This window comes from Vidua macroura, chromosome 14 (assembly GCF_024509145.1).
Source record: "Vidua macroura isolate BioBank_ID:100142 chromosome 14, ASM2450914v1, whole genome shotgun sequence".
NCBI classification, from domain to species: Eukaryota; Metazoa; Chordata; class Aves; order Passeriformes; family Viduidae; genus Vidua; species Vidua macroura.
In genome coordinates, this window is record NC_071584.1 from 20,467,405 (window position 1) to 20,494,309 (window position 26,905).

The window sequence follows — 26,905 nt, forward strand, 5'->3', positions numbered from 1 at the left end:
AGGATTCCCTTCTGTTATTGCTATCTCAAATATTAAACCCCCCCACTGTGTATTACTCCCCTGCACTGCTGAGGGGCTGTGGGGTGAGGAGCTCCTGCTGCTCTGGGGCCAGGGAGCCCAAAGCCCTTTGCAGGGAGCAGATACACACAGGGCACACCCCCAGCACACACACGTGCACAGTGCTCTCCCCTGGCTATTCAGAATCTCCACTTCTGTCCCTCCAGGATTTACCCCTGGCTGCAGGCAGCAACATCCCAATGCTCACAAAGCCAGTGCCAGACCTGCTAAAAGCAATTTCTTTCTCCATTTCTCATCCTGAGCAAAATTCGATGTGGATTTTCTTTTTTCAGTGCAATTTTAATTAGTGCATGATGCACTTTGGGTTTTTATTAGAGTAAACAGCCTGGAAAAAAAAGCCCATGCCAGCTCTTCTACACCAGGGAGCCTCATCCTGTTCAGACCAGAAACCTCACGCTGGATTTCTGAAAGCCTTTCTTAAGATGGGTTCATTTCCATGAAGAAACTCTACGACTTCAACAAATGGAAATTTTTGAACGTAGTAAAAAAAGGAGAAAAAAAAATTAGTCAGGAAATTCCTGGCTAGGCTGACTTTGGGGTAAGGCTGTGCAGAGGGGAGAGCTGGGGCCTCTCCCCACACACGGGCTGCACACGAGTGCTCACTGCATGGCCACGCACACCCTCTCACCTGTCTGCACACCTTACACACACACCTGTGTGCACACGTGTCCCCTGCCACGCCCGTGTCCCCTGCCATGCCTGTGTCCCCTGCCATGCCCATGTCCCCTGCCATGTCTGTGTCCCCTGCCATGTCTGTGTCCCCTGCCATGCCCATGTCCCCTGCCATGTCTGTGTTCCCTGCCATGTCTGTGTCCTGTGCCATGCCTGTGTCCCCTGCCATGTCTGTGTTCCCTGCCATGCCTGTGTCCACTGCCATGTCTGTGTCCCCTGCCATGTCTGTGTCCTGTGCCATGCCTGTGTCCCCTGCCATGTCTGTGTCCCCTGCCATGTCTGTGTCCCCTGCCACACCTGTGTCCCCTGCCATGCCCGTGTCCCCTGCCACGCCTGTGTCCCCTGCCATGTCTGTGTCCCCTGCCACGCCCGTGTCCCCTGCCACGCCTGTGTCCCCTGCCGTGTCTGTGTCCTTGCCATGCCCATGTCCCCTGCCATGCCTGTGTCCCCTGCCACACCTGTGTCCCCTGCCATGCCCGTGTCTCCTGCCACGCCTGTGTCCCCTGCCATGCCCGTGTCTCCTGCCACGCCTGTGTCCCCTGCCATGTCCGTGTCCTTGCCATGTCTGTGTCCCCTGCCACATTTTTGTCCCCTGCCATGCCCGTGTCCCCTGCCATGTCTGTGTCCCCTGCCGTGTCTGTGTTCCCTGCCGTGTCTGTGTCCTGTGCCATGCCCATGTCCCCTGCCATGCCCATGTCCCCTGCCATGCCCATGTCCTGTGCCATGCCCGTGTCCCCTGCCATGCCCGTGTCCCCTGCCATGTCTGTGTCCCCTGCCATGCCCGTGTCCCCTGCCATGCCTGTGTCCCCTGCCGTGTCTGTGTCCTGTGCCATGCTCATGTCCCCTGCCATGCCCATGTCCCCTGCCATGTCTGTGTCCCCTGCCATGTCTGTGTCCTGTGCCATGCCCATGTCCTGTGCCATGCCCGTGTCCCCTGCCATGCCTGTGTCCCCTGCCGTGTCTGTGTCCCCTGCCATGCAGCTCCCGGGCTGTTCCCACACACACATGAACACCGCAGCAGTGTCCCTGTCCCCAGGCTCATGGGGCAGCGGCAGTCTGGGCACCTCCAGCCGTTGGCACGTGGGCCCAAGCTCAGGGCAGAAGCAGAGGCCGAAGGAGAAGCGCGGCGCTGGCCGCTCGTGACAGCCACCAGCGTGGGAACGGCGGGGCCGTGGGGCCAGCAGCGCTGCGGGACAGCTGGCTGTCCCTCCGTGGGGGTGGCCGTGGCCCAGCCTTCCCACCGCGTGTGCAGCCAGAGCCTCTGTAACTCCACCTCGGAGCGGGCTGGCTCCTCGCACACGGAGGAGACCATGGGAGGGACAGCTCGGCGCAGCCCGGAGGACTGCCGCTTTCTGGACGTGAGTTCATGGCTTGCCTTGCCACCCTGCATCCCTGCAGTGCCAGAAATGTCTGAGAGGTGCGTGCCCTCGTCCCGCCGGGAGCCCCTGCAGCCTGCCTATCGCTGCTTTGTCATTCAATAGGCAGAAGCAGCCAAGCCGCGGAAGAAGAGCTGCCCCAGGTACCAGCTCTGTGGACTGCTCTTCAGCGTGCTGCTCCTTTCCCTCATTCTGATATTTTTTGGTGTCAAATACCTCTGGAACCCAGCACCCAGAAAAGTAAGTAAAAACTCTTTGATCCGGCATTTCAGAGCGTTGCTTCCCCAGACAAAGCTGTCCCCCTCCCCTTGACGCGCTGAAACTTTTAACAACTCTCCAAAACCCAGGCAACTTCACAAAATGCATTTTCTCAGACCACAGGTATTCATGGGACTTTTAAAATTCTTTGTATTATTCATAACTAGCTCTTGCTTTATGCAGGCTGGCTTTTTCCCCTGTCACCACGTTCTTTCCCCAGTTGACAATTACAGGGGATGGGAGCTACGCCATGAAGAGTTAAAGTTTCTCTTATTTCACCGGCAGCAAATTTTATGACAAGTAAGAAAATATTTTCCATTTCATTTCAATTATCTTGCCAGAAACCGGTGGAAAAGTCATTATGCCACCGCATAAAGAGGAGAGAAAGCCAGGACGCAGTGGTGATTGATTGTCATGGATTATATTTCTTACTTTAATGTGTCTGCAATGTGAGGGACGGTGAGACGGATTAGCTTCTGGAGGAGCTCCTGCTAACTGGATTGGGCTCCTTTATTCCCAGCTGCAGACGGACGCTGCTGTGAGTGCCGGGCAGGGACAGCTGGAGATGCACAGCCCTGCTGCCGCCCAGCACCCTGACAGTGCTGCCAAAGCCCTTCTTTATCCCACACCCCAAGCAAATCCTTTAACCTTGAAACCCACAGCCTGCCTGGTGCCCCTCCTCCTCCCTTCCTTCGAATTTCCATGCTCATCCAGGAGGCCCCGCTTTGCACCCCATCACCAGTGGGTTTTGCTGGCTCTTGAGAACGTCTCCAAAATTCCTGCGCACAGCCGAGGCAGCCTCTTTCCCACGCTGGCATCTCCAGTGTGCTCCCTGCACTATCCTGGAGCTGCTCCAGCCTGGCCAGGCCGCCCTCCTGCCGGGCAGAGGAAGCACCCTGCTCGCTGGAAACTTTATCTTCTTATCAGCGAATAGAAATAAATACCCCCTGAAATAAAAGGAAAAACAATAAAAGCCATATGTTCCTCCAGAATCCTGCCAAGACGATTATAAAGTCTCTACTGTTCCTAGAAAAACAGGGGTCATGCCAGCCATGAGGGGAAGAGGCTGTTAACCCCTGGAGGGGCGGTTTTCTCCAAGCAGGCAGCGCAGAGACAATGCCACAGCTCAGAAAGGACATCCAGAGCCCCAGCCCTTGGTGTCCCCACTGGTGGAGGATGGAGTCCATGCAGCACTCCCCAGCACCTGATGGGCAGGGAAGTGGGGTGTGAGGTCACGAGAAAGCAGAGCTGTTCCTGCAGCAGAGCTGCACACAGAGCCCAGCACTGCCCTGTCCCTGTGGCCATGGGGCTTCTCCAGCTTGCCCGGGAGTCCTCAGGACAAACAAGCTGGGGGGGGGGGGCTGGAAGTTGGTAACGCTCAAAAATATCAGCCAAGGGGAATTAAACTCTTTAAGGAACATGAAACCCTTCAAGCTTCCTTCATGTAACTGGAGAGTGGAAAAAAACTTGAAAGAAGGTCGCCCCTCCCAGGGGTGGCCTTGGACACGGCTCTGCCCTCTGCACAGCAGCCTCCTCGCCAGCCAGCACAGCTGATGATTCAGCTAACGAGGGGTTCATCACAGCCTTGCAGAGGGACATACTTCAGCCATTCACCAGCAAGTGTCATTTTTAGCCCTATAAAACATCTCATAGCTCTCTGAGCAGCACAGAGCTGGCAAAGCCCAAGTGGGTTAGCTGGCCGCTGTGCTGGCCAAAGTAATTCTTTGTAAATGGAGAGGCACTTGAAGGTAAGGTGCCACCTGGGATCCTGCCCTCCTTGAAATGATTTATGGCACTTTGTGCATTTTGTCAGTCAAAACCAGACGCCTTCCACCCATCTTAGGCTTCAGATTGTTTTACCATATCATAAAATCCACGGAGAGCTATAGATCTTTACAAAGTCTTCTGCAGACCAACAGGAGGTGTCCGTGGCTGCCAAGGCACACATCACTCCTCTAACCTTTGAGCAGGGGTGTGAATGTTCCCATCAGCTCCCGTCTGCACAGGCAGTTCTGCACCCACGTGGGTGCCAAACAGGGGACACCAATGCTGGAACACTGCTAAGAGGCTTTGAAGCCCCACGGGGAGGGATGTGCAGGAACCAGGGCACTGTGAAAGGGGCTTTGGGCTGGCACTAAGGGCAGAGCTCCTGCCCCACACCAGTGGGGCCAGCATGCTCCTGCCCTGGTTCCATGGCCATGCCGTGGGATGAGCAGGGCTCTCCCATCCCCGTGCCTCCATCTCTGCTCCCTGCCTGGTGAACTGGAGGGGATTTGCACAAGCCCTTCACTTCCACGCGGTTCGAACTGGGAAACGAGGCTCCCCAGGGCCCGCCAGCTCTCGCCGCGCCAGCAGGATCGTTTTTGTGCTTCAAATAGCATCTGCCACTGCTCATCCTGTAAGGGTCAGGCATCCGCAGAGACCGAGGGCTGCCGGGCTGGCGGCGTGCGGCGAGACCTGCCAGCGGCAGCGGGCTGCTGCTCCCCGGGGAGCGGCGCCGCCGCGAAGCCGGCTGCCAAAGCCCCGAAGCTCTGCAGCAGCCCTCGAGGAGGTCTTTGATCCGCAGGCAATCCTTGATCTCCTCCAGGCAGAGAGAGGCTCATACCTCTGCCTTTCAGGAAAAACAGAAGGCACAGGGGTGGAGCGAGTAAGCTGGGGAGGACACGATGGAGCAGGTGAGCCGGGGACAGCGTGATGGAGCAAACGAGCCAGGGATGCAGTGTGCAGGCCAGGGAGAAGGGAGAATGAAGTACCTGTGGGTTCGGGGCTTCAGTCCAGCCTGGGATGTAACCAGGCTCGTGCCACAGAAAGCACCAGCAAAGGCTGAGCTGGGGCAAAGCTCCTGCTGCAGGTGTGGGAGGAGCATCTCCCCCCAGGTTTGACACACATTGCCCCTCGTCCTGGCTGCAGCCTGCCCTTTCACCCAGCCCAGGCTCCCCCCTGGGAGCTGCCTCCCCTCGTGCTGGCCTGGTGATCGCTGTGGCGCAGAGCTGGGCTGTGAGGGAGCAGCCAGTCCCATGGCAGGGTCCCCAGCAGCAGTGGTCACACAGCCAGCACAGCCTGTCTGCCCACTGGACAGCCTGTGAAACCAGAGGGGTGCTCAGCTGAGCCCTGTGTGACTTTGGCCTCCCAGGTTTATGACATGGAGCACACGTTCTTCAGCAACGGCGAGAAGAAGAAGATTGTGATGGAGATTGACCCACTGGCCAGGACAGAGACCTTCAGCAGCGGGAATGGCAGTGAGGAGATCCTGGAGATCCATGACTTCAAAAACGTGAGTGTGCAGCTTGTCCCTGAGACCCTGCAGGCCTGCAGCAGGACTGGTGGGATCCTGCAGGACACTGTGAGGTCGCTGGAGCAAGTCCCAGCACTATTTATCCCTGCGTGGGGGGAGGGAGACCCAGACACGCTGGGGATGCTCTCAGAGGAAAGGAGATGTGTTATCTACATAAGCTTCCACCTGTATTTAATGGTGGCGTGGTTCAGTCCCAATGAAATACAGCTTAGAAGCCAGAGCTAGTTATTGGATTTACCCTTGCAAAGGAACGCCATGATCATCAGTCTACCTGAGCCCAGTGCATTTGTCTGTCTGGAGAGCATTAAAACCTCATGGCACTGAAGAAGGCTCTCTATGAAACCTAATTAAAATTTGTAGGGAAATACCCTGTGCAGTGACATATGGCAAAATTTTGAGTTAATAACCTAGCAGGAACTGGGGGCTGAATGTTCATATAACCATAACGGTCAGATGCTATTCTGCATATTTTTATTTATTATAATGAGAGCTCATGATAGTTATCAGGAGAAGAGGAGCAGCGTAAAATTTTATGACTACCTGCCTTAAAATATTTGTAAAAAGCCCAGTTCTCCCAAACCATAAAATGCAATATCCCTTATGAGAACCTGTTAGTACATCTTAGCACCGCTGCTGAATGGAACTGGCACAAAAATAGCAACAGGAAAAATATGACTAAACCTTCCTCCTCCAGCTGTACCCTACCTCCTACTCTTTGCCCTGACTGCTTTTTGGGTGTTTGCTTTGATCCTGTAGGGAATAACTGGCATCTTCTTTGTGGGACTTCAAAAATGCTTCATCAAAACTCAGACTAAAGTCCTACCTGAGACAACAGAGGCCAAGATCCCTGAGCTTGAGGTAGGTGACTAAAACAGGGCTCCCCCCTGCCCTGTGAAATCCACTCCTCTCCCTGCCATAGGGGCTGCCATTCCTGCCGCCTTCCCATCTGCTCCAGCCTTCCCAGAGATGCTGCAATAAAGAAATAATGAGTTGTGATCGCTTCATAAACTGATCTTATTTCAGAGGATTGCTTATAAAAACAAGTGAAAAGAGATTGGATTAGAAAGCAACAGACAAAAGCCTCTCAGCACAATACCAGAGATCAAGAACAATAATCCTGTTGTAGTCAAAAGGTCGTAAGGCAGCTCAGGATTAGCAGGCACCAAAAAGTCAATCAAATTGCTTTCTCCAAGATTTGAGCCTCATGTTTTCAAACAGAATGAGGCAGAAGTAAGGGATTTAAAAGAGCAGCCACATTTAAGAAATGCAAATTGAGAAAACTCTTGGCATGCAGACCTGAGAGGTGGGAAGCACCAGGCTGGGGCCACTTCCTTGTCCTGCATGTCCCACTGATGGGCCTGATTGCTTCCTGCACCCCTTTAACTGCCCTGCATCCTGCTGCAAGGAGCATGGAAAAAGCGTGGACTCCATGATTTAACCCCTCCCTGACAGTGTGGCCTGGAGTGACAGCTCAGTCCCGTGACAGCAGTGGCCCTTTGTCCCCATCCCCATGCCCAGGCCCCGGTGGTGGCACAGCCTTCCTGCCTCCCCATTTTGTTAGCAGATTGAATCCCCCCCAGGGAAGCTGCTGCAGATAAAACGCCAGCAGGACACGTGTTTGAAATGAAGCGTGGGCAGAAACATTTCCCTGAATCATGACCCAAATTCCCAGACACCGATTCTTTGATTATGCCCTGAGAAGCTAATAGATCTTTTCAGCTACCGTCGTAAAAGGGATATAACTTCCCAGGCTTTAGCAGAACATTGCCCCGGGTAGAGAGCTGAAATGTGAAAGCCAGTGAGATAAATGTAGATTTAAGCTCCAGTCATGTCTTCTTGGAGCCTGCACGCTGCCAGGTCCTGCAGGCAGCACCTCCCCGACCCTGCAGCTTCCACCAGAGACTCCAAAAATGACCCAGACTGGGTCAGGTTGTGTTGGCTCCTTCCTATGACTTCCCAAAGCCGTAAGGAAAAACTCTATAAAAGAGATACACAGCTCTAGATGCCTTCTGGAGAGAAAAACACTTTTTGCCAGCTTGCTCTATGGGCTACCACCACCAACACAGACAACGTTGCCTTGGCAGAGAGCTCAGCGCAGACCCATCCCATAATCTTTATATATCTCCCTCCCTAAGTGCCTGCCAAAACACACCATGGACTAATGCAACAGCAGAGACATGTGGTATAAATTACAGAATACAGCGTGCAAAGAATTTCTGTGAGGAGTAAATTAAAGCATTCGATCAAAAAATCAGTAGCAGAAGGAGAGAGGAATTAAATCCCAGGAGCAAAGTAGAGCAGAGGTGTTTTAATCTTGTGTTTTAAACGACATGGGGGGCTCCAGAAGGCTCCTCCAGATAATGGGGGCTGTGCAGGAGAAGGGTCTTGGGTGATGAACTAAGAGAGAGGAGAGCAGGGTGGCGAGGGCTGTTGGGGTATTGCCTGTGCATCCTGTGAGCACCACGAGCCAAGGCAGGTGAAGTCCAGCTGCTCTCTGGGAGGAGAAGCAGCCAGTGGTGGGAACAGGGTGTCTCACCACGCCAGGGTAATGTCTTGCTCTTCTTCCAGGGACAAGAAATCACCACCACCTACTTTGAGCAGTCTGTGGTCTGGGTGCCTGGGGAAAAGCCCATTCAGAACAAGGAATTCCTGAAGAGCTCCAAAATTTTTGACATCTGCAAAAACGTGACCATCTTCTGGATCCACCCCACGCCAATAGCAGGTACGAGGAGCCATCTCCTCCCCAAGGGACCCATGAGCCCTCTCACTGGCAGCAGCCCTGTCACACACCTGTGGCCCCCCTGCCACGTCCCCCTCTGTGACGTGGTGGGAACCCACTTTCACAGCCTCCTTGTACACCTCAGACATGAACACAGTGCTGCCTGTGACCACAGGAGATCATGGCCAATGTAATAGCAGGGGCTGAAGTTTCTCTCTACAAAGCACTTGTTTCTGCCAGCTCCCCGCTGCCCTGCACTTTGCAGAGTGGCCACCCTCCTCATAACAAGGGGAAAAAAAAAATAATCCCTTGTACCTGCAAAGAAAGCAGCACTGCTGGAAACTGGGACGCCTAAATTCTCGTCACCACATGAACATCAGAGTGTGAGCAGACATCTGCATCGAAATCACACGGCGGGGTTGCCACCTCCAGCTGCTCACTACACAGCCCTCGCAGAGGTTGTGGCCTCTGAGATGTGCTGGTGTAATTACCCGCTCTCTCTAACCCACTTCCAGCCGAATGAGCCAGTTTAAAAATCCCTGCTGAGCAAACTCCCTCTGCTCTGCAGCCGCAGAGGCACACGGCATCGCTCACAGGTGCCAGCTCACCGGTGCTCCGGGGGGCAGGTGGGCACCAGAGCTCCCTGTGCAGAGGGAGGCTGGTGTCCCTGCCTGCTGTCCCCTCTCTGCTTCCCTGTCCTTGCTGTTAGACCCACCTGCAGCAGTGTCCTGGGTCAGTGAGTCCGGCTGGGCCACCAAGGTGCATCCAAAGCCTTTGCCAGGACAGCAGTGTCCCCAGGCTGTCTGGCACCTTCCCTAGCAAAGGAAATTATTGCTGCTGCGGTTCTTTCCCAAGCTAAGAGAGCTGAAGCTGGGCATGATCTGCCCCAAATCATGTTGCTTTGATGGGGCCCTACAAATCCACCCCCCAGCAGCAGAGCCCACCAGGAGGATGTGCTTCTGCACGCCCACGGCCCCATGCAGGAGGTGCCAACAACACCCACCGATGGGCACGGGGATGGAATGGGCCATTATCTCCTACAGCCCTGCCCCAGGCTGCGTGAGAGCAGGAGGCAATGGAGCACTGGTTTGCAGCGGGCTTTTTGTGTACCTTGGCACCAGATTCTGCTAGAGACATCAATTCTTGCCGCTGCATTTGTCCCCCTGCTCCGTGGTTACTGACAGCGACGTTTGGACTCTTCCTGTAGCTCCTGAGCTGGCCAACCTTGAAGGGGCAGAAGAAGAAGAGCCTGAGCTGCTGATAGGCAGCCAGAGCTGGCTGGACGGGGGCAGCGAGCACGAGCCGGAGGAGGACACGCAGGCGGGGCCCAGGCGTCGGGCACGGCAGCTCACCGAGGAGGACCTGCCCGTCAACGACTACGTGAGTGAGGGCATGCCACGCTGGGCTGCCCTGGCCACAGTCCCGGGCTAGCCTGGCACGGTCAAGGGTGTGCCGGCTGTGCTCCTTGGGATGCCCCGTGCATGCCCGTGGGGAGGATGTGCATGTCCCGTGGAGGACCCCAAGTGCCACCAGGTGTCCCCAGCCCTGTCACCAACAAACGGGTGAAGCCTGAGCTGCAGGAGGGAGGAAGCGGGGTGTCTCCATGTGTCTGCTCCTCTCGCGGGGTGCCCAGAGTGCCCTGCCAGGCTGTCCTGCCCACGCCCCCGGGGTGCCTCAGCCCCCTCCCTGCCCTGACTCTGTCTCTCCCTGGCAGTCGGAGAACGGGCTGGAGTTCCACCCTCTGTGGGATGAGCGAGGCTACTGCTGTGCCCAGTGCCGCCGTGCCAACCGCTACTGCCGGCGGGTCTGCGAGCCCCTGCTGGGCTACTACCCCTACCCCTACTGCTACCAGGGCGGGAGGGTCATCTGCCGCATCATCATGCCCTGCAACTGGTGGATCGCGCGGATGCTGGGCAGGGTGTAGCCTGGCCGTGCCCGCTGCCACCCTGCAGGCGCTGCTGGCACAGCACCTGGCGGCCGTGGCCCCTCCCGCGGTGCCACCCCGCACGCCCAGAGCTCCCGCAGAGTGTGCGGCAGCCGCGCCGAGCAGCAGCGAGAGGCGAACAATAAACGTCTTGTATGAGCGATTGCAAAGAGAATGGAAAGTCGTTCCGTCTCCGTCCGATGCTTAATGGGTCTGCGAAGTGATCTAATTGCGCGGCTGCCTCGCCGGGAGCATCCATAACTCAGGTGCGGGCGCTGCCAGCGCTGGCCTCACCCGCAGCGTGCAGAGGTCCCCGATGTGCTCCCTGGTGGTGCTGGTGGCTGTTCAGCACGTCCTGACCTCTTCCAGCGTGCTCTGACGTGCTCAGCAGCTCTTGCTGGCGGCTCGGCGTGCCACCAGTCCTCTCTGGTGCACGGGGACAGGGAGAAGCTGGCACAAGGAGCTCCCTGAGCAACCGAGCAGCCAAAGTCAGGAGTCCACTCCTGTGGAGGACCCCAAGTGCCACCAGGTGTCCCCAGCCCTGTCACCAACAAACGGGTGAAGGCTGAGCTGCAGGAGGGAAGAAGTAAGTCCTGAACACTGCAGCTGCCCCGAGCAGGACAGCCTGCCACAGGGCTGAAGGCTTACACCAAAATCCCCGTGCACCCCTGGGCACTCTTCTTTCTGCCCGTGCCCTTGGGGCTCATGCCAGAGCCAGGTCCCAGATTTCATCCCAGGGAGCCAGCTGCTGCTGAGGAGCTCTGGCATCCTGCGGGTGTCACCAGGCAAACCCCTCAGTGTCACCAGGGGAGCACACTGCCATGGCTGGAATGTACAGACAGAGCAGGGAACAGACACAGGTGCCAGGTGTGGCACCCCCAGGGCTGCTCCTCACATCCCCACAGCTCCCAAGGGGACCTGAGCACGTTCTAAGGGCAGTTCTCTTCCTCCCTGCACACAGCTGCCCTGACAAAGTGGTTAAAACACTGGGAGCACAGCAGCAGAGCTCCCCACATGGCATCCCAAGGGACACCAACCACCCTGGGGACACCAAGCCTTTCTGACAAGTCCCTTGAGACATTTATCCCACTGAGAGTGGAAGTGCAAACACGGCAGGGGGATGTGCAAAACCCACCCAGCCACAGCTGCTGCAAGAAACCAGAGCCCTGGGGCCAGCCAGAAATGCTTCTGCCCCTGCTCAGGGTGTCCAGACAGGTGACCAAGGTGCACCCAACGCCTTTGCCAGGACATTGGTGCCCCAAGTCTGCCTGGCACCTCCCCCAGCACGTGCCTGTACGTCCAGAACATCTCTCCAAATTAAAGTGAGTTATCTACATCAGTGCTATTTAAGCAGGTAAGATCCACACCCTCTGATGGCTGCTGTGCTTCTGCTGCCTTTGGGGACGAGCAGGTTTGCACAAGCCTCCACAACCCATGCTGGTTTTCCTGCAGCTGCTTGGGAAACCTCCAGGCTCTCTGTGCCAGCCTCTGCCAGAACCATCCCCATCCACCTGGCATCACCTCCACTGGATGCCCCAGGAAGGAATCTGCCCGCAGAGGCAGGGGCACAGAGCAGGGCAGGGCCCTTCCCTCTGTGCAGGCTTTAAGATGACCATGGGTTTATCCGAATCCTGCTTCTCACGTGTCCCTGCCCTGCCTCCATCCACCCGTTCTCTGCCCTTAGCCAGTCTCCAGCCCAGCTCCCGTGCTCTGACGCACTCTGCCTCGCCATCCCGAGCCAGGAGGCTTTCAGCCAGCCCCGAGCTGACAGCAGTCTGATTTACTCACCTGGGCGAAATGCAGCACGAGGATTTGGGGCGTTTCCCTCCAGGCTCCTCCGTCAGCAGCCAGGCTGAGCCCGTGCCAGGTCCCTGTTGGGCTGGGGCAGCTCCCCCAGCACCCAGGCAGCTTTGGCCACAGGGGTGACACTGACAGGGCCACCACTGCCACCCTGGCTTCACTGCTCTGGTTACACCTGCCTGCTCCCTAGGACCAGGACAGGCAGCCCCGCATCCAGCCAGACACAGACCATTTATGTTCAGTGCTTGAGACCCAAAAATGCCCCGAGCCTGGCAGAGGGGTGCTTCACTGCAGCACCAGGCTCACAAAGGCAGGGGCTTGCTGACAAAGCAGCCCAAAAATGAGCAGTAACAAATGAATTTAAAAGCTTAAATCCACATTTCTTGCCCTGGGGAGCAGCTGGGGCCTGGCACTGCCCTGCCCTTTGCCCCAAGGCGGCGGCCAGCAGGCCAAGGGTGCACATGTTCACTGTGGGCTGAAGTTACCCACCCCGCTCCTGGGCTGGGCTGCTCCAGGCCCTCTGCTCCAGCACTGTTACACAACCGTTGTAATGAAGAAAATTCAATTACAGAAGTTATTTGCAAGCAGAAGTGCACCAGTGCACATTGGAAGAATGCAAACTGCAATGGCCAGAGGTTCCTGCCTGGCCCAGAGTGAGCAGATCAGCCCCGGGGGGACTTGCTGCTCTTCAAGCAGAGGAATTTCCAGGACATGAAAAGAAAAGTCAAGGAGCTTTCATAGAGTAAAATATCTTAATATTTATTGTGTCTCAGGACAAAAAGAATTCTACTCAATACATAAAATGAGTTGAAGCAGCATATAATACTGACAATCAAGTCACAGCTGAATCGGTGCAAGGACACCTACCAAGGTAAAGGCACCAGGAGCTACATCACCAAACCTCACTACAGCTTACAAAGAACCACTACAGCCCGTACTTAGAGAAGTACAACTATAAAAAAGTATATAAAACCCAGGGGAGGGAGGAGACAGCTTGGCAACAACCTTGCTGAGCCAAGGCTTCAGGCAGGCAGGACTGTGTTTTAACAGCCCTATCTCAAGAACAACTGTGTCTGGAGAGTGAGGGGATGTCCAGGGGCTGCCCGAGGGAAGGGAAGCATCTCTTTCCCAGTGGAGGCACTGAAGATGAGCACTGGGACACCTGGGAGGCCACCAGCACAGCAGTTCAGCACAGTGTGGCACTCGGGGCACGAGCCAGGGGCTGCAGTGCCTGCAGGAGCGCCTGCCTGCAGCCACCACAGCCACACCAATTATTATCCCAGGCGGTGGCACAGCAGAGTAGTGTCAGGACAAGTCCCTGAGTGCACCAGGACAGCTGCTGCACTCCCTTCTATGAGCTAGTTGAGAAGAAGATCAGTCAGTTCAAAGCAAGATTTCACGACGTGGCATCCAGAGGAAAACTGGAGGTGGAGGCCATTCCCCAGCCATTCCCTGCAATGCACACAGCAGAGTGTCAGCAGACAGGATGGATTTATGCACAGGCTGAGATGACACAGGCTGAGATGACACAGGCTGAAATGACACAGGCTGAAATGACACAGGGTAAAATGACACAGCAGACACGGTCTTGCAGGTGCTCCCTAACCCTAAACCCCCCCACGTGTGGTACCCCCACCCCACGAGTGACCAGCAGCAGCCAGGGGGGCAGAGGCAGCCCACCAGGCTTACAGACATACCCAGCCACAGGCACAGAGAGCTGGGGGCCAGCTACACCATCTCATACTGATTGTTCGTGATGTACCGGGACAGGCAGCAGGAGAGAATGATGCCAATCAACTGAAAAAGAGGAAAAACAAACCCCACCTGTCAGAGAGAGCCAAAACCAGGGAGAGGTGTTTTCAGGAGAAAACCTGACAAATTGCTCCAGGGTTTTACGAAATCCAAGGATGGACAGTGGGGTTTACAAACCACTACAAGGGCTGCTGCACCCTGCTTCAGAATCACTGAAAGTGCCTGAAGCACGGGATCCTGGCAGGCACCAACTAAACAAGCTCCTCACAAGGGATGCTCCAGGTCCCATCCCCTTACAAGCTGCTTCACAAAGCATCTACTGTTTTATGGTAACTGCAGAGATTACACAGATATCAGGAGTGTCACAGCCAATGACACAGCCACTGGAGAATGGCAGCACCTCTCCCTGCTGCAAGGACCGGGGGAAGCAAGGCTGCTGCTCTCACAGCAGGAAGGTACTGTTACCACAACATGCTCTGGTATCACAACACAGCCTCCCAGCACCTGTGCAGACTCCAGGGCCAGATCCTGCATGACTCTGACCGCCACAAGCCAAGTTAGAGGCACATCAGCACAAGGGGTCCCTGCCAGATGTGTGACCCAGCCAAGCTCGCTGAAGGGGCAATAAAAGCTAGGAACTGGTTACAATTCCCAAGCCTGCCATCGGCTGAGATAATGCTGCAGCTGGGAGTGTGTGTGCAGCTCACCACTGGTGTATCAGCCACATCTCAGCGAGTGCAGAGCCAACCCAGCCCAGCCCAGCCCAGCCCAGCCAGGGAGGAGCGGGGCGAGCAGCGGGCAGAGAGGAGCAGCTCCAGCTCTCAGGCTCTCCCAAAGCCCTCGGTACCACGAGCTGCAGGCTCCCACCTCTCCCCAGTTCAGCCCATCTGTTACAGAAAACACACTGTGACAAGCTCACACAGCAGTATCTTGGCAGGTTCCTGCTCCCCAGCCCGCAGCCCCGGGCCAGCAGCACCTTGACGCTCACACCACGGCCTCTGGGTGCCGGCTCAAGGGGAGGCAGAATCTGAGCCCCTCCGAGGGCAAGGCTGGCTGCTCAGCACCAGAGCCCAGCAAGCTCCCAGAGCACAGCTGGAGGAGGGCCAGCTGCACATCCTGCAGCCATCGGAAAGCCCTCGGCACCTCGGGAAAGCCCAGCGCGGCGTCAGCGCCCGGCGCTGGGGGCAGGGGCCTCCCGTTTCCTGCCGGGATAAAGCTGCTGGAGCTGGGGCTGGCCAGCACGCTGCTGCTGCTGCAGGAAGTGCCCTGCACAATAAAGTGAAGGAGACACTGGGGGAGAGGCCATAAGGGCAGGGTGGTCAGCCAGCAGCACAAGTGGTGCCACACCGGCACTCACGGCGACGCCACCGCACGGGAGCGATGCCGAACACCCTCCTGATAACAGTGTGGGTGGGTAGGAAAAGGAAGGGCACAGATTTGATCCCTGCCAGCAGCAGGCACAGAGAGTTTGTCCATCTCCGTTTGTTTTTTCTTGGAGTCTGTTGGAGAGGTCTTTCCAAATAAACCTGGGCACAAGGAAATAGAGCTGGGGCCTGCACAGCAGCCAGACTGAATCCAAAGGGAATCCACAGAGCAGCTGCCCCTCCCTGACCGAAACCAACTGTGCCTTTTGTACACAGCAGACTTTGCACTGAAATTAAGACCTGCTAGCTTCACTCTGCACTCCTCCCGAGCCAGACAAGGGAGATTTACCTGGAAACACGCGATGCCAAAGGAGATTCCGGCCACAACGCTCATTTTGGACTCCATTGTTGACGTTACCAGGAAAAAACAACCCTGCAGAGGAAGCAAAGCAAGCACGTGGATCCAGTGCTTTCCACCCCTAGGAGTACAGACCAGCTCCTCTCCAAAGCACCGGCAGCTCCAGGGGAAGATGCTCCTGTGCAGGCAGCAGGGGGGTCCTGGCTGACCCCTCTTGCCAGACCTCAGCAAAGCCATTTCCCTACCCGGGCTGCCCCCACCAGTGTCCCAGCCCAGATGCCTTATCAGGGGGAGCACTGCCCTTGGGCTGCTCCCAGCCTGAGCCAGGTGACTCGTCAGAAGAGCCCTTGCATCGCTCAGCCTTCCCTGTGGATGAGGTCACACGCCCTCACCACCGGGTCAGGACTTTGCACCGAAGGGAGATGTCAGCACTGCCGAAACAAACTTCACTGGGAAGCTCCTTCCTTACTCACCTGCTCTTCAAAACACACATCCCCAAAGGCCAGTGCTTGCGTCTGGCTGGGCCCTGATCTCAAAGGAAGGAGTGGGGGAACCTCAGGCAAGAAGGGAGGATTCCATACCCTTACCCTACCTGCACTCCAGGGGAGTCTCTGGACCACTGAACATCAGCATGGATAGGGCAGTTCTCCTTTCTGCCAGGGACAGACCAGCCCTCCTCCACACACCCATCCCTGCCCTTCCCACCTCCAGCACCCACAGGCAGATTTTTCTGAGTTTAACTTACATCCACAAACACTTTCAGCTTGGCCTTGTTTGGGTCTTTCAGATCTTCCTCCGAGCAGTCGTTCTGGTTCTTGCAGCAGCTGCGGGGGATGCCCCTCTGGCTGAAGTATTCAGTCCTCTCCCAGTCAGAATAGTTCTGCACCCCGCAGCAGTGCAGCTGGAGTGGGAAGCACATTTGGGGAGCTGCTCACACCAGGGAACTGACCCCTAATGCCACCAACATGCCATGGCTGCCCCAGCCTCGCCCATCTCACCCAGCCTCTGCCAAAGGCCAAAGCCTGTGCAGGGATGGTGATGCCACAGAGGTTGGGGGGACACCCTGGGCCAGGGGAGAGCTCCCAGCTGTGACACCCTGGTCCAGGGGAGAGCTCCTCCTGTGACACCCTGGTCCAGGGGAGAGCTCCTCCTGTGACACCCTGGGCCAGGGCAGCATCCCCCTGTGACACCCTGGGCCAGGGCAGCATCCCCCTGTGACACCCTGTGCCAGGGCAGCATCCCCCTGTGACACCCTGTGCCAGGGCAGCATCCCCCTGTGACACCCTGGGCCAGGGGAGAGCTCCCAGCTGTGACACCCTGGGCCAGGGGAGAGCTCCCAGCTGTGACACCCTGGGCCAGGGCAGCATCCCCCTGCTGCCAGCCCGGGCTCTCACCGTTCTCTGGATGGTGTCCACGGCCTCGCTGTGCCGATCCGCCGTCACGTTGTAGTCCTTCAAGGCCAGCTCCAGGTTACTCTCAAAGTTTGTCTTTATCTGCAAGAGAGAGGTCTGAGGGCGGTGCTGTCCCTCCTGCCCCGCAGGACCCCGTCCCGCCTTAGTCACCGCTCAGGGACGGCAGCAATGACTCTGGCCGTGGCCAGCAGACGTTCCCCAGCCAGCAGGCAATTAGAGGCTGTATTAAAGGGCAGGCTGGATGCACTGTGGCAGCAGGGATGCTGCCTGTAATAACAAGGACGTGCGCCGTGCCCAAGCAGGCACAGAAACCCTCCCGGGAGCTTTAATTACTGAAATTATTGCAGAAGACAGACCAAAGCCAGAAATTACAGTCCAGGGCTACTCTGCCTGTTCTGTTGGAGGGACAACGTGCTGTGCTGGGCTGACCCTGCACCCAGGCTGGTCCTTCTGGGTCCTTACACGGACCAGGCTGCTCTTTGTGCTGGTTTAACCCTGTTTTTGTTAAACTAAGCACCGCTCCCAAGCAGCCCCTCTGTCCCTCGGTGACATCTGCGACTGCCCTGGGGTAAAAGCAGCACCAAACTCACTGTGCAGCGCCGGGAGATGGCAGTGGCCACCCAGACTCACCTCGTGCCTGAAGACGAACCCCACGATGGCGGCCACCAGGACGATGAGGAAGATGAGGGACAGGAGCATGGCATACTGCGGGCAGAAAGGATGGGATGGGAGGGGATGGATGGGATGGGGTAGGACAGGACGGGATGGGACAGGAGGGGATAGTGGAGGAGGAGAGGAGGGGGCAGGACAGCATGGGACGGGGTAGGGATGGGATGGGATCAGACAGGAATAGGATGGGATGTTTCGGGATGGATCAGGACGGGTCGGGATGGATCAGGAGAGGACGGGGCTCCATCCCGCCCTGTCCTAGGCCACCCACCAGCTTGAGCATCCAGGTGCTGCCACGGCAGGTGGCGAAGCAGCCGAAGGTGCCCAGGAGGACAACGACGGTGCCAGCGCCCACCAGGACGAACGGGACATTGGTGGCTTTCTCGTCCAACAGGGAGAAGTAGACGGCCAGGCTCACCCTACCCCAGATGCCCACGGCCAGCAGCACAATGCCCGACACCTGGTGGGGAGAGGGGAAAGCCGCGGTGGCTCGCAACTATCGCGACAGGGCGGCGCAGCCGCGACGCGTCGCGGGGGAGAGGGCGGGCGCTCACCCAGAAGACGAAGGTGTAGGTGAGCAGGACGCTCTTGAGGCAGGTGATCACCGGCTTCGTCTGCAGCCGCCGCGACGGGGACGCCATGGCCGACACGGGGCGACTGCGGGGCCGGGCGGGGCCGGGGCGGGGCCGGGGCGGGGCCTCGGGGACACGCCCCGGACACGCCCCCGAGCGGGGCCGGTCCCGTCCCCTCCGGAGGTGGCCGAGCGCTCACGGAAATGGCCGAGCGCGACTGCCAGCGCCGTGCTCTTCCCCCCTCCTCCCGCAGGGGGCGCCCCGGAGACCCCTGTCCTGGGACACCCCTGTCCCCTGTCACCCCCTGTCCTGGGACACCCCTGTCCTGGGACACCCCTGTCCCCTGTCACCCCCTGTCCTGGGACACCCCTGTCCTGTGACACCCCTGTCTTGGGACACCCCTGTCCCCTGTCACCCCCTGTCACCCCCTGTCCTGTGACACCCCTGTCCTGGGACACCCCTGTCCTGGGACACCCCCTTTCCCCTGTCACCCCCTGTCCTGGGACACCCCTGTCCTGTGACATCCCTGTCCTGGGACACCCCTGTCCTGTGACACCCCTGTCCTGGGACACCCCTGTCCTGTGACACCCCTGTCCCCTGTCACCCCCTGTCACCCCCTGTCCTGGGACACCCCTGTCCTGGGACACCCCTGTCCCCTGTCACCCCCTGTCCTGTGACACCCCTGTCCTGGGACACCCCTGTCCTGTGACACCCCTGTCCTGTGACACCCCTGTCCTGGAACACCCCTGTCCCCTGAGACACCCCTGTCCTGGGACACCCCTGTCCTGGGACACCCCTGTCCCCTGAGACACCCCTGTCCTGGGACACCCCTGTCCTGTGACATCCCTGTCCTGTGACACCCCTGTCCTGTGACACCCCTGTCCCCTGTCACCCCCTGTCACCCCCTGTCCTGGGACACCCCTGTCCTGGGACACCCCTGTCCCCTGTCACCCCCTGTCACCCCCTGTCCTGGGACACCCCTGTCCTGGGACACCCCTGTCCCCTGTCACCCCCTGTCCTGGGACACCCCTGTCCTGGGACACCCCTGTCCCCTGTCACCCCCTGTCCTGGGACACCCCTGTCCCCTGGGACACCCCTGTCCTGTGACACCCCTGTCCTGTGACATCCCTGTCCTGGGACACCCCTGTCCTGTGACACCCCTGTCCTGTGACACCCCTGTCCCCTGTCACCCCCTGTCCTGGGACACCCCCATCCTGTGACACCCCTGTCCTGGGACACCCCCATCCTGTGACACCCCTGTCCTGGGACACCCCTGTCCTGTGACACCCCTGTCCTGGGACACCCCTGTCCCCTGTCACCCCCTGTCCCCTGTCACCCCCTGTCCTGTGACACCCCTGTCCTGGGACACCCCCTGTCCCCTGTCACCCCCTGTCCTGGGACACCCCCTGGTCCCGTGTCGCCTCCTGCCTGTCCCCTGTCACGACCTGTCCGGTGTCATCTGCTGCCTGCCCCGTGCCACCCCGTACCTATCCCTGCTACCTCCTGTCCGGTGCCACTCCCTGCTTGGCCCGTGTCACCCTCTCTCCAGTGCCACCCGCTGCCTCCCCCGTGTCACCGCCTGCCGGTGTCACCCTCATCCCACCTCCTACCTGCTTGGTGCCACCCGCTGCCACCTCCCGCCTGCCCCGCGCTACCCTGTGCCACCCCTTTCCCGACCCATGCCATCATTCCCTGCCTCCCCGGTGCCACCCCCTGCCTGTCCCGTGCCACCTCCTGCGCGGTGCCAGCCAGCCCTTGCTGTCCTGCTCCAGCCCTGGCGTGCCCCACTCCCTGTGCAGGTGTTCAGCGGGACAGGCACCCCGCGCCTGGCACACGGCACTACCGGCACATGGCACTACCAGCCCGCCAACAAGCGCCGGGCTTCCTGCCCTCCGTGGGCTGAGCCCTGCCGGGGGTGTCCCGGGGGTGTCCCCGGGCTGCGGGGGGCTGCGGGACCCCCGCTCCGGCAGCAGCAGCCCCTCCCGGCTGGCCTCTCCTGCCCGGGACAGCGTGTCGGTAATTAGCGCGCTCTCAGCCTGGCCGCCGCATAATTAATTAGCCCATTGAGACAGCAGCACGTCCCCCCCGCGCACACCCCCGGCGAGCGCTCCTACCTGTCCGTGCCAGGCTCACCCCTCGCTTCTCCCGGCCGCGGCGGGCCCGGCTCCTGCCCGACCCCAGCCCGACCCCAGCCCCGGGCTGCGGGGCAGCGGCCCCAGCAAAGGCGCTGCTGCGCTGCCTCTGCCTGCGGGGGCCGGGCTGCAGCGGGGAACAGACCCCGGCTGGAAGCGCTTGCCTCGGCAGCGGTTTCGGAGCCTTCCGCCTGCAGCGGGGTCTCTCCCTCCCTCCCTCCTGGCAAGAGGTGGGAAAGGGGACCCGGCTCCTGCGGTTTGTGCTCGTCCCTGCAGGCCCCGCGTTCCCGGAGCCCGTCAGGGCTGGCACGGGCTCGGTTTGGCTCTCTCCTGTGTCCACACAGGCTCCTGGCTCTTCTGCTTGCAGAAGAAAACCTCTTACAACCTTTTAAAGCCCCGGAGAAGCAGGAGGCGCGTTGGAAAACGGGCGATCCTGGGATTTATTATTTTTTACAATCTCATCATTTTGGGCCTGACTCACGGCTTTTGAATGTTTGGGATGGGCAGCCAAGGGGGAAAGTAAGTTTGCTCAGCACAAGCAGAGCGGCCAGGCAGGAGGGACAGACATCAGCGCCGTGACAAGGCGACAGAGGGGGCCGTCATCCTGCCTCCAGCTCCTCTCCATCCTCGCCAGGGCTCGCGGCTGCTCCCGGACCCAGCACGGCAGGTGGGCTGCCCAGCGCAGCCCCCCGGCTCCCCAGGATGGCGCAGGAGGCAGCCCCCGTCCTGCTGCTTGTCCTTGCCAGGCTGGTGTCATCCACGTGGCACGAAGGTGAGTGCGGGCACAGCGGGGCTGGCTCCTGGGGTGGCAGCCTGCGCGGTTCTGCTCCTGTGGAGGGCTCGTGGTGGGAAGGGACGGAGGATCCCCGGGAGCAGCGATGCCGGGAGAGCATCAGTGCCTGAGGAACGGGGTGCCTGTGCGGGTGAGCTGTGGGTACAGGGAGGAACGGAGGGGATGCTGGCAGGCATCCAGGGAGGAGCAGAAAACCAGCCTGTCTTGCTCACGCCCCCGCCTGCGGGAGCGCCGCTTCCCGCTGACTCCGCGCTCCCACGGGGCCACCGGCCGCAGATGTTTGCTGGACGGAGCACACAGTCCCGACCGCCCCATGGCTGGACCAGGTCACAGGCCTTGTTTGGGGTGATTTCCCCCTTCCCTACTTCCATCCCGTCCCCTGGCCATGCTGCCAGCACGCCTGGGGATGCTCCTGCCCAGTGCGGCCGGAGCCGTGCCGGCGCCAGGTGAGAAGGAAAAGGCAGCACTTGCAGTAGGAGGAAACATTAGCATTAAATGGCACATGGGCCTGCGGGGACACGGTGCACTCCGTCCCCAGGGCCCCGGCGGGAGTCTTGGCAGCCCCCCCGGGAAACAGCTTCGTTCCCCAGGTCACGGACACATCCCCACCGCCGCCCCCATGGTGCCGCCCCTGCTCCTCTGCTCCCCGAGGATCCATGGCAGCGTGAGAGGGCAGCTGGAAAAACGCATTGTGAAAACGGGCGGGCGACTCGTGGGGAGCAGTGCTCCATAGTAAAGTTCATTTTGGAAAGATGCGTAATGGAGTTTCCTCCCCGTGACGGCGGGGCTTCTGCTCGCGTCGGCTCCGGCGGATATCCCCTTCCCAAAACCCGGAGCAGAGACAGGAGGACATGGGGTGCAGGCGCGGCGGGGCTGCCGCCTTTCCTGGGGTCCCCCCCAGGCCGAGCATCCCCGCCACGCCGGAGGGGAGGCGGTGGGCTGGGCGGGCGGCGGGGAGGGGGCAGCGCTGGCGGGGGCCAGCGGAAACGCGGCGGAAACGTGAGCTCAGTGCTGGGGAATGCCGCGGCCGGCCGAGGCGCCGAGGGGCCGAGGGGAAGGACGTCAGCCTCTCCCCCTGCACGGCCCCCTCCTCACCGGCGAGTACCTTGCCCGTGAAGGCACGGCGCGGCCGCAGCGCGGCCCGCGAGGATGGCGCAGGGCTGTCCTCACCCCGTCCTCCGCCGGGCCCCGCTGCGCAGCACGGGTGGCGAGGGGCCGGCATCTCCGGCCGAGCCCCTCCAGCAGCTCCATCCTTCCCTGGAGCACGGGCAAGGGGCTGCACGCCCACCAGCCCCCGCCCGGGCAGCGTGCTCGTCATCCCTTCCTTGGTGAGGGGACGGGCAGGAAAGGGCAGGAAAGGGCAGGAAAGCGCAGGAAAGGGCAGGAAAGGGCAGGAAAGGGCAGGAAAGGGCAGCTTTCTCCCTTCCCTGGGGATGCCCCGTGGCAGTGACGGTGCCATGGGAGCGGGTGGACGGACTTCCCGGCAGCACGAAGCTGGGGGTCGGTGCCAGCCCGCTCCGCGCCAGCGCCCGTTTCCTGCCACAAGCACGGCTGCCCTGCCGCTGTTTAGTCTGCGGCTGGTGCCAGCGCACTCCATGTCACCGGGGACCGGGCTCGCGGTCTGCCCGGTTTAACCCTTGGCAGCAGCCCCAAGGACAGGGTCTGCCCAGGGCTGGGATTGCTCCTTGGCAGCTGCGGGACGTTTTGCAGCCATGAGCTACCCTGCAGCCTGCTCGTCTCTTCCTTCCTCCCAGGCTCTGGCTACTACCTGGAGAGTCACACCAACGAGGTGTACGCAGAAGAACCACCCCCCGAGCCTGCCCTGGATTACCGTCGAGGTAACGGCACCCAACCCATCCTTTGTGTCCTCGTGGGGAAACCGAGGCATGGCAGATTCCTCCATCACCTCCCTGCTCTCCCGCAGTGCCCCAGTGGTGCGCCACGCTCAACATCCACCGCGGAGAGGCCACTTGCTACTCACCCCGGGGCAGCTCCTACCGCAGCAGCCTGGGGACACGCTGCGAGCTGAGCTGCGCCCGCGGGTACCGCCTGGTGGGTCCCGGTGCTGTCCAGTGCCTGCCCAGCCGCCGCTGGTCGGGGATGGCGTACTGCCGACGTGAGTGTCCCAGCCCTCGCCTTGCCAGCATCCCACAGGCACCCACAGCGGCCAGTCCCGGGTGCTCTGCCCACCCACGCGGCCGCCAGCCGCTTCCCTCCCCTCTTTGCTGTCTCCATCCCAGAAATCCGGTGCCACGTGCTGCCGGCGGTGCTGCGGGGCTCCTACGTGTGCTCAGCAGGCGTGCAGATGGATTCCCGCTGTGACTACACCTGCCTGCCCGGCTACCAGCTGGAGGGCGACCGGAGCCGCATCTGCATGGAGGATGGGCGCTGGAGCGGGAGCGAGCCAAGCTGTGTAGGTAAATTCTCAGCCCACGCTGCTGGGGCGTGCAGGGGATCATCACCCGTGCCTGGGGTGTCTGCAGGTGTCACCCCACACCCAGCCCGGACATTTCCCGCACCTCCCTCCCTGTCGCTGCTGCTCCCCGCAGTGCCATTAGCCCTGAGGCACAGGCACCAGCCCGGACTGGGGCACTCAGCGCTGGCTTTACAGCAGGTCCGGGTGGCTCCGAGGTGCCTGGGGTGGTTCTACACCGCTCTCATAGCTCAGCCAAGGCATCCACAGGTTTCATCAATCCCTCTCCTCCCTCTGGGCAGATCTGGAGCCTCCCAGAATCCGCTGTCCAGACTCCCGGGAGCGCATAGCAGAGCCAGGCAAGCTGACTGCCACCGTCTACTGGGACCCTCCCCGCGTGAGGGACTCTGCTGACGGTGTCATCAAGAGGTGAGGGCAGAGACGCTGTGGGCACTGCCAGCGAGGGCTGGAGGCCGTGCCCGGGCTGCTGATGGAGAAACCTGTCTGTTGGGTCAGGGTGACGCTGCGGGGCCCGGAGCCCGGCTCCGAATTCCCTGAAGGAGAGCATGTGATCCGCTACACCGCCCACGACCAGGCTTACAACCGCGCCAGCTGCAAGTTCAGCATCCGCGTCCACGGTGAGAGCGCTCCCGCTCGCTGCTCCCCCAGCTCCAGCCTGCACGCCCGCTGCTGGGCACCCATCACCCCAGCCTGTACATCCAGTAGTGGGCACCCATCACCCCCAGCCTGCACGCCCACTGCTGGGCACCCATCACCTCCAGCCTGCACACCCAGTAGTGGGCACCCATCACCCCCAGCCTGCACACCCAGTAGTGGGCACCCATCACCTCCAGCCTGTACACCCACTGCTGGGCACCCATCACCCCCAGCCTGCACGCCCACTGCTGGGCACCCATCACCCCCAGCCTGCACACCCACTGCTGGGCACCCATCACCCCCAGCCTGCACACCCACTGCTGGGCACCCATCACCCCCAGCCTGTGCACCCACTGCTGGGCACCCATCACCCCCAGCCTGTACACCCACTGCTGGGCACCCATCACCCCCAGCCTGCACATCCACTGCTGGGCGCCCATCACCCCCAGCCTGTGCACCCACTGCTGGGCACCCATCACCCCCAGCCTGCACGCCCGCTGCTGGGCACCCATCACCCCCAGCCTGCACACCCACTGCTGGGCACCCATCACCCCCAGCCTGCACACCCACTGCTGGGCACCCATCACCCCCAGCCCTCACACCGCTTCTCTCTCTGCAGTGAGGCGCTGCCCTGTCCTGAAGCCTCCGCAGAACGGGTACATCTCCTGCACCTCCGACGGCAACAACTACGGAGCCACCTGCGAGTACCTGTGCGACGGGGGCTTCGAGCGCCAGGGCACCTCCCTGCGGGTCTGCCAGTCCACCCAGCAGTGGACGGGCTCCCAGCCCCTTTGTGCACGTAAGTGGGGCGGGCAGGGCAGGACTTGCCCGTGGCCATGCCCAGAGCTTTGCGGGGCGCTGCCCGATGGGTCAAAGGGATGATGGGAGCACCATGGCACCTCCCCACACGCTTGTGTCGTGCCCCAGCCATGCAGATCAACACGGATGTGAACTCGGCCGCCAGCCTGCTGGATCAGTTCCACGAGAAACGCCGCCTCTTGGTCATCTCGGCCCCCGACCCCTCCAACCGCTACTACAAGATGCAGATCTCCATGCTGCAGGTGAGCAGAGCTTCCTGCCGCCCCCCTCCCCACCTCTGCATCCAGCACCGCCTCAACTGTGCCCTCCTCCACAGCAAGCTGCCTGCGGGCTGGACCTGCGCCACGTCACCACCGTGGAGCTGGTGGGGCAGCCCCCACACGAGGTGGGACGCATCCGGGAGCACCGGCTGTCCCTTGGCATCATCGAGGAGCTCAGGTAGGGCAGGTGGGGCTGTCCTGCAGAGCCAGGTGGCTATTCAAGGGGACAGGGAAGGGGAGCGCCTCTAGCAGTGGCAAAGCATGAGGTTGCAGCTGGGCTCACGAACAGCCCCTTTCTGCTGCACCAGAGGGGCTCGTGCAGCGGGGGGACCCCCTGCAAGTCGGAATGCAGTGTCACCAGAGCTTCCCAGAGCTCACAGCCCCGAGGAAGAGGTGGGAGCCCCCACTCCAGGAGGACCTGAGCGTGGTCGCAAGAGGCGGGCAGGCTCAGCCCTCAGCGCAAGCCCTGAGCAGCGACCCCCCCCTTGCACCTGCAGGCGCTTCCTGCACCTCACACGCTCGCACTTCAACGCGGTGCTGCTGGACAAGGCGGGCACCGACCGCGAGCGCTACATCTCCCCGGTCAGCCCCGACGAGCTCTTCGTCTTCATCGACACCTACCTGCTGAGCGAGCGCGAGGCGGCGCGGCGGGCACAGAGCGGGGACCCCTGCGAGTGACCCCCGGCCCTGCCCTCCGGGGATGGACACCTTCCTTTCTGCTTTTCTAGTCGCCCACTGTAGAGGAGGAGCAGGGTGCCAAGGAGCTGCGGGGAAGGGGAGCCCCTCTCCGGCCGTTCTGGCACACAGAGGTGAGCAGGGACTGTGTCCCAGCAGTGTCCCGCTGCCCAGAGCCAGGAGCTGTTCCCAGCTGGGGGATGGTTCAGCCCAGCCAGGACCCTGGTGGGAGACATTGGAGTGCCCCTGCTCAAATCCCAGGGCAGGGGGGAGCCGGGGAGCCAGAGGAGAGTGGCAGGGCAGGGAGGGCAGGCCGGCCAGCAGTGTGACAGCCTCTAGCACAGCAGCTTCAGCCTCCCCACGGCTCACCCTGCGCACAACCTGGACCCGACGCCTCCCACTCTGATAGCCCTGATTAAAAGCAAATAGCCCCACACTCAGCAGAGCCCATAGCAGCCAGCCAGCATGCAGTCCACCCTAAAGGGCTTGCCATCTCCCCTGCCAGTCACTCCCCTCTCCCACCACCCACGGGGAACCCTTTCTGGGAACTGCTTTGGCAGTAGAATATTAACTTGAAATAAATAGATTTGTATAAAAAGTCAGTGCTGGCACATGTGTCCCCGAGAGGCCTGGGAAACAAATGTTTCCTGGCCACCACAATCCCCAACCCCCCCAGGCTGACCCCACACAGTTCCATCCATCCAGTGCTGCAGCTGGGGCTGGGCTGTGTATGGGGAACAGGGTGGAGAGGACAAGGAGAGACCAGACTCCGGAACGGGGTGGTAGGAAAAAGAATGGGAAGAAATAAAAACACAATGACATTTCAAAGCATTTTGCCCGGGGGAAAAGAAGGGAGGGTCCATGAGGACTGCAGTTCAGCCTGAAATCTGGTACGAGGCTTATGACA

The 26,905-nt window shown here is 60.3% G+C and overlaps 3 protein-coding genes across 6 annotated transcripts; 2 read left to right on the plus strand and 1 right to left on the minus strand.

Moving 5' to 3' along the window:
- Nucleotides 1-2,033: 2,033 nt before the first annotated feature.
- On the plus strand, nucleotides 2,034-10,503 carry TNMD (tenomodulin). The gene is made up of 7 exons (XM_053990262.1): nucleotides 2,034-2,108; nucleotides 2,232-2,366; nucleotides 5,518-5,658; nucleotides 6,436-6,537; nucleotides 8,248-8,401; nucleotides 9,606-9,778; nucleotides 10,113-10,503. The coding sequence occupies exons 1-7, from the start codon at nucleotides 2,061-2,063 to the stop codon at nucleotides 10,320-10,322; spliced, it is 963 nt and encodes a 320-aa protein (XP_053846237.1). The 5' UTR covers nucleotides 2,034-2,060; the 3' UTR covers nucleotides 10,323-10,503.
- Nucleotides 10,504-12,855: 2,352 nt separating this feature from the next.
- Nucleotides 12,856-18,361, minus strand: TSPAN6 (tetraspanin 6). Of its 4 annotated transcripts, none has more exons than XM_053990182.1 (8): nucleotides 18,232-18,360; nucleotides 17,949-18,137; nucleotides 17,639-17,713; nucleotides 16,991-17,089; nucleotides 16,342-16,497; nucleotides 15,588-15,671; nucleotides 13,820-13,919; nucleotides 12,856-13,574 (listed from the first exon to the last, which is right to left on the minus strand). In XM_053990182.1, exons 1-7 carry the CDS (start codon nucleotides 18,316-18,318, stop codon nucleotides 13,851-13,853), a joined length of 759 nt encoding a protein of 252 aa, XP_053846157.1. In that variant the 5' UTR covers nucleotides 18,319-18,360; the 3' UTR covers nucleotides 12,856-13,574; nucleotides 13,820-13,850. The 4 variants fall into 4 exon arrangements, with proteins under 4 accessions (XP_053846157.1, XP_053846160.1, XP_053846158.1 ...); XM_053990183.1 differs by lacking the exon at nucleotides 12,856-13,574 and adding an exon at nucleotides 13,577-13,655; XM_053990184.1 differs by lacking the exon at nucleotides 12,856-13,574 and adding an exon at nucleotides 13,594-13,670.
- A 2,354-nt stretch (nucleotides 18,362-20,715) lies between these two features.
- Nucleotides 20,716-26,538, plus strand: SRPX2 (sushi repeat containing protein X-linked 2). The gene is made up of 10 exons (XM_053990215.1): nucleotides 20,716-21,153; nucleotides 22,929-23,012; nucleotides 23,099-23,290; nucleotides 23,415-23,591; nucleotides 23,890-24,016; nucleotides 24,104-24,225; nucleotides 24,864-25,043; nucleotides 25,172-25,305; nucleotides 25,380-25,501; nucleotides 25,821-26,538. The coding sequence occupies exons 1-10, from the start codon at nucleotides 21,084-21,086 to the stop codon at nucleotides 25,999-26,001; spliced, it is 1,389 nt and encodes a 462-aa protein (XP_053846190.1). The 5' UTR covers nucleotides 20,716-21,083; the 3' UTR covers nucleotides 26,002-26,538.
- The last annotated feature ends 367 nt before the right edge of the window (nucleotides 26,539-26,905 follow it).